Source organism: Anopheles cruzii, chromosome X, assembly GCF_943734635.1.
Source record: "Anopheles cruzii chromosome X, idAnoCruzAS_RS32_06, whole genome shotgun sequence".
NCBI classification, from domain to species: domain Eukaryota; kingdom Metazoa; phylum Arthropoda; class Insecta; order Diptera; family Culicidae; genus Anopheles; species Anopheles cruzii.
Genome location: NC_069143.1, coordinates 7,954,322 through 7,960,943, shown reverse-complemented (window position 1 = coordinate 7,960,943; position 6,622 = coordinate 7,954,322). Strand labels below are relative to the sequence as shown.

The 6,622-nt window shown below is 54.2% G+C and overlaps 1 protein-coding gene across 1 annotated transcript in view; it reads right to left on the bottom strand.

Annotated features, from left to right (window-relative positions):
- The window catches only part of LOC128272675 (phospholipase A1 member A), a 7,030-nt gene extending 1,259 nt beyond the window's left edge, over positions 1-5,771 (bottom strand). The window contains exon 1 of the mRNA XM_053010542.1: positions 5,726-5,771. Within this exon, the coding sequence (XP_052866502.1) occupies positions 5,726-5,771 (46 nt within the window). The remainder of the gene's footprint in view (positions 1-5,725) is intronic.
- Between the last annotated feature and the right edge of the window lie 851 nt (positions 5,772-6,622).

Here is a 6,622-nt window from a genome sequence, read left to right as displayed (position 1 = left end):
CTCTGCAAGCATTCTGAAGGCTCGGCTCTCGGTCCGGCCATTATTGGTCTGACTGGCCACATTTTCAACTTCCCCGCATCAGCAAGCTCCACGGGGAAACGGTGTGGTTAAGCGGGGGCCCAGCTGGGAGGGAGGGTTACGGCTGCGTTAAATAAATGCAAATTCCCCCCTCCCCCGCCCCCTCTGGATCCGTTTCTGGAGCAGATCGAAGTCCGTTGATTGGCACTCGATTGGTGCATTCAGCGCGAAGGTCGGGATTACCATTGTTCTCTCTCTCTCGGGTTGTATTTCATGTTTTCTGTTTTTTTTTGTTCAACACACCACCCACACCCCACCAGCCGGGTCCATCAGTTCGCGCCAACTGGACCACCGCAAGTGGAGCTGGGACTCTCTCGGTTGCCCGACCAAGAAGTTCTCTCCCGGGTGGTGGCGGCGGCAGGGGAGCAACCGGGGGGGGTGTGGTGGTCAGTAAACCATCAGGTTTCGAAAACGACTCATCGATGATAGCGCAGCGCTGCGGACGCGGTCCGAGTGGCCGAGTCCCGGGCCAGAGCGCCTCTAAGCGGAATATCTGCTGGTGCTGCTGCAAACGGTGCTACGGGCATAGTTTTCATATTTGTTCATTTTATATCGTTACCACTCAGGGCCGTGCTTCGGCCCTCTCCGTCCCACCACCCAGAGGCTGCCGACGAACGGTACCACCGCCCAAACCGATTGCCGGTGGTGGTGATGCCTTTTTTCTTCTCTCTTTTTCATTCCCTCCAGTACTTCCCGGAGTCCAGTCCGCCAGCGCGCTTCAAGTGACGCTAGATGGCGCTGGACCGTCGTGCTGGGCAGCCTTCGCCTTTTAAAGCGAAATTCCGGCCCGACACCGCACACCGTTCCGGGGAACGGAATTCGCAGCCCATGGCAGGAGAGAGCATTTCGAGGTGCACACAGATTTCGGGACGCTGCCAAGAACTGTTTTGCGGGTTTTCTGTTTAAATCGCGACGCGCCTCCGGTGGTAACCTACAGCAACACTCCAGTGGAAAAGTCTTCAGTGTGTGGAATGCGAATTGGATTGGGGAAAAATAAATCTATCCCGCTCAAACTATGGCGAAACCAGGACTAACGGTGGGGAAGGTTCTACCGGGTACATTTATTATGAGTTGCTTTCGTGGAGCTAAACACTACATTCAGATCTCTACTGTCAACAACTGGGCATTCGTTTGAAGCGGAAGCGATCGACCAGAAACGGCCAGAGTTGGCCAACGGAAGAGGTGTTGTGCTCCATCAGGACAACGCAATGCCACACGCGTCTAAAGTGACTCGCCAACAGTGATATCTGAGTGATGAGAAATCCTGAGTCCAAGAAAGTATTATGAAAAAAGATTGCCCCAGTTTCTCACCGATGATAACCAAGAGCCTCTGTGAGAAGGCCATTATAAAGTTATTTTTTAAAAGGCAACACGTTTGTCCAACAAAACGCTGTATATTTGACGTCGGAATCGGACCATCGGAAAGCTCTTAAATAATGTTTTGAATTGCAAGCAAATATAATGGACTTCTTCTTCCCCAAACCAATATTTTACGGACATCCAAGCTGGCGTATTGTTTGTTGTCACGTGGCTTAATTGACCTGTTTCAGTAAGCGTACTAAAACAACTTAGTAATTGGATTTATCTGTCGACGTTTTTTATCGTGCCAAAAACAAGTCTAGTCTTTGACGTTTCATAGGTCCAACTGTGAGCATATCGAAGGTACCGTACGGTCTTTGCTGGAGTTACTGATGACTGACAGATGATCAGATTTACATCCAGCCGGACATTTATTGTTCAATTTCCCCCCTGTTGGGATTAACAAATGTAAGTCGATGCAACGGTTGATGGTGATGGTGCCAAAAGCCACCCGAATGGAAACTCCATCACGTTAGTTAGATCAGGTGCAGTGAACTTGATGGTCGACTATGAACTACCACGTCGATTGACGTTCTTGAGTTTCGAACGCATTCGTCTGGCGGGCTCCTAGACGGATATGCAATCGAACCCTGCGATTTCAATCCTTCTCCACTCCAAACTCAGCCCACCATGAAACGGTTCAGCAAGAGCAAGTGAGTGAAAGAAGAGAGAAAGAGAGAGCGAGAGAGAGAGAGAGAGAGAGAGGGAGAGAGAAATTTAAAAAACTGCCCAACTCAAAACTGGCACAGTCTCCAACGACGTCACGTGACGTGACGGACCGTTTTTGGCACTGTGATGCTTTACATACGTTTCGGTTCCAGACTCACCCCACCATCACCCTCTACTCCCTTCCCTATCTCCCTCTCTTTCTATCGTCCATTTAGCATGTCTATCCTCTGGTCACCCACGGCGGACCAGAATAGTTGGCAAAATAGAAGGTTGAGCCGATAGCCGGATCGGTGATTTTTTTCTGCGCGACGCGACCAGAGTCCATCGCCGTCCAGCCTGCCTGCCACCCTTCCAGCCCCTTCCAAGAAGTGTCCCGTGGGAGGAAGAGCACGAGAGAGAGAGAGAGAGAGAGAACGAGAGACACACAGGAGGTAGTTTACGCAGTCCGTCCAATATCCGACGGTTTCGACGCTGGCCGGTTCCGTGAAAAATGGCCGATCCCACCAGCTTCTCCCTCACCTCTGGCAAAACCAACTTCCACCCATCGGCCCCATCCCCATCCTTCGCGTCTTCCATCTCTTCTTCATTCCCTTCCCGTCCCTGGGTCCCTGGGTCCCTGGGTGCGCCGGAAATACCGGAAATAAATGAACGGTGCTCGGCCTGATGAAGTGGTAGTTTGTGTGGCGTATTGTTTACCACCACCACCACCGGGGTCGGTGGGGGTGTTACCCCTTCATCCCCCCCCCCTTCTTTCATTGCATCCTACGTTTTTTCTACAGGGAGGTTTCCCGTTTATTTTCCATTTCAGATCACTCGTCCCCTGCCTGCCATGGAGCACTCTAATCGTGTCCCGGTCCGGTCCGGAGTCCGCGGTGTGTCCGAGCGACCAACCGACCGGTGCACCGGGACCGGTGATCTGATCTGCCCTCTGTGCCCGGGCCCGACGCACTGACGCTGCTGCTCCTGCTCGGACGTGAAACCCGGGGCATCCGGAGCGATTAATTGCTCCCGGATGATGCTATAATCGAAGGCCCCGTCCGTAGACGGGGCCGAGTTGTAACGCACCGCGCACCGGAAAAAAGGACGCTTTGGAACTTCCGGGCGATGTCCTCCCGGGGACATTTCCATATCGAGTGTGTGTGTGTGTGTGGGTTGCCGGTTCCTTTTCCTTTTTTCGACCCTCTCGACTGAAGCGAGTCACACGAAATTGTATGACGTGGAGTTGGGGTGGGTTGCGGCGTGGAAGGTGAAAACCGGAAACTAATTTATGATACACCACGGCCGCCAGCCAGCCAGCCAGCCAGGACTCGAGTAGCTCGGCACAATCGGCGGAAAAGCAAATTATTCATCCATCCGCCACGCGCCACCGATCGATTGTTGGGCCAACTTGGGCCACTCGGTTAAAGTTAACCCCGTATCCCCTCATCCCCGCCTCACCCGCCAGCTCCACACAATCCGCCACATATCCGCCCTCCCAACTCCCACTTCCGTGCCGTCCGAAGTTCTTGCGAAGAAAGTAACACCGTCTTGTACCGGGTCCCGTCGGTGGTCTATCCGACTTCAGATCTCCGGGTCTTCTAGTTGGTCTAGTTTCGTACCTTCTCCAGGCACCTCCCCGGGGGGGGGGGTGGTGCGGGCGGGTCTAGACCTTGTATGAGTTATGGTTCTTACACATGATTTAGCTACGCGGATGAGGCTGGAAATAAAAGTCAAGTCGTTCCGTTCCGTTTCGTCGACGCAACGCGAGGCGAGACGAGACGATGAAGGAGCTGAAAGTGGAACACCGGCCCCGGTCCGGGGCCCCGACACTCAACCCTCTCTCAAGGTAGGGTGGAAGTTTATGTATCTAGAACCGTAACCGTAGTGGCGTAGGGCTCGAAAGGGGTTTGAAGTTGATTCGATCGTCAGATTCTCAGAGGTCGATTACGCTACGCTGGTGGGTGTACCTGGAGGGTTCTCTAGGGTCTCCCGCGGTCCCGGTACTCCATTCTTTTGCCGTGGGAGAGCACGGTTAGACCTAGTCATTACAGCAAATTGGTAGGTTCATGGGCACTACAGGACAGCTTCGAAGACGAAGCGTCACGGGCGTCGGCGAGTTCTTCGACCTCTTAGGCGGACCCGTAACAGCTGCGTCTGCGATTCTGAGCTGTGTCCAGGTGGGTCCACACGGAACACCTACGGAGGTGTTCCACCTTCGTCCGCCCAAAGGAGGCCCAAAATTAAGCACACGCGCAAACGGGTGCTAGCTCCCCCACCCAAGGACCCAAGGAAGGACGTGCAGACCGGCGGCCGCGCGCCTGTAATCCTGTTGTTAGCTGGCTCGCTGGCTGGCTGGCTGGCTGGGTGGCTATAATTTACGGGTCGCTTCATTTGAATTTAATAAATCAAGCATCCCGCGTAACGCGTGGTGTGGCGCGGCGCGTATGAAGAATCTCGCGCTATCTTCGCAAAGGGTCGCACACACGTACCCTGCAGAGAGGTTGGTTGTACCGCGGTGGAAGGTACCACCACGCGGAAGTATTTCCCTCACGTGCGCCTTGTGCCGCTTTCTGTCACACTCCCGTAGCGTCTGCAAGTAAATTATTTTCCATTTCGCCGCTGGGATGCCAGGATCCTTAAGCTACCTTGAGGGGTTGGTTTCGTTATTTTGTTTCCCCTTCGCTTCTGCTTCTTCTAGTTCCTCCAAGTCTTCTTCTTCTTCATGGACTGAGCGTTCTGAGCCCCGTGACGGGTACGTGGGACGCATCCGTAACGCTGCGCCGGCAAGTATGCAATTTGTGTGGCACGTCGCCCCGATGGACGGACAGTCTCGTTTAGATTGCGCTGAAAGGCAGGCAGGGTAGGGCAGGCGGCAGGGCAGGCAAAGGAGCTCACCAAAATTGCAGCTATCTCATCCTTTCTCTCTCTCTCTCTCTCTCTCTCTCCCTTACTGTCCCAAACAGATAAACTTTCTTTGATCTGTGTGAGGTTGGTTCGTTGTCGTCGTTTGACAGATATTCAGCAGCAGCAACAGCACCAGCAACAGTAAGCGCTACTAAACGGTGTCCTAAGACCTACCTACACCAGGTGGTTTGTGGGGTGGCGATGATTTGAACGATAGTTAGTAGGCCTCAGTTACGGCGCCACTTCATCATCTGTTTTCATTACCGACAAGCCGCCGCTGCTGTCATTGCAGTTGACACATTGATATGGACAGATACATCCATCCGTCTGTGAGCAGGCGGCTGTTGTGTCAAGGCGGATGACACTCAATTACCACCGATTGTGCTCAATTACGCGAGTTTGGGTGTCGTGAAACGGTCCAGCGGTCACGTAAACGAGCTCCGAGCTCCGTTCCTTTAATGGGGGCCATCTCCCGGAGGGCGTGATTTCGTGGAGCCCACGGTTCGGTCAGGTAAAAGAATTTAACAAGGAAAACTTAGCACATGGAGAAGACCTGCGTGTGAAACATCACAAGTGACGCTCGCCCATTTCTGGGAACCTGTCGGCCACCACAGATCGGCCACCGGTCACGCACCGGTGGCTGCATCTGCATCGAGCCGCGAACTTGACAGGTCACCACGCCACAAAAATTGCGGTTCAGGAAACCAGCAGAACCTCTAGAACTCTGGATACTTACGCAAAAATGACAGCAAATCATCCTGCCGCGCACCGTAGCTGGCCATCGAGTCGGACGACAGGTTCTCCGCCGACCCGTAGTAGTAATCCTGGTAGTCCTGTGGAAGCAAGGAAGAAGCAGACACACACACAGTGTGGTGATTAGGGCGTTTTCTGGCTCGCTGCGTGCAACGTGTTGAGGTGTTGAAGCCGTTGTGGGGCCCCACATACTTCTATCTATCCACGGTATTTGTCTTTTCAGTTGGTAGGAGGTATGTGGGGCGGGGAGTGGAGGGGGTCGGCTGGCAGCTGTCAGGCTGTTTGGGAGCGCCGCCGCGGTCACCGCGCAGTAGGAGGAAAACCCCAAAAAGGCCATTAGGACAAACCGTCTCTCGTCCAACGGCCATCTTTAATAATAAACGGATTACTGCTGGTGGTGGGAAGAACGGGAAAGGACGCTCAAGTTTCCAGCGACGGAACAGCTGGGCTCTACATTGCTGCTGCTGTCCCCAGGTCCACACAGCTCCAGGTCCACCCAGTTCCAGGTCCAGCACTCCGGTAGGTCCAGTGCTCCCGCCCTGCACACTGGTGTTTACTTTTCGCGCCGCGCGCTGGGAAACAAAGTGCAAAGAGTGGAGGCACCTCACCGCCCCCGCCGCTCCGTCGCAGCGGTTGTCCTTTTCACGTTAAATGATATATTAGGATGACAATGGACAATATTATCCGGGAGTTTTGCTTCGCCGCCGACTTCGGGCCATTCCCGATGCTGGCTGGCTGGCTGCAGCTTACCACGCAGCAGGGAACCTGCCCGGGGGTGGGAAGCTGGTGGGGCAGAGCACTGGGGACTCCAAGTCCAAGACACCGCCACCTACGGCCACGGTCCAAGACACACCGGGCAACCGGAAACGTAATCGCTCCC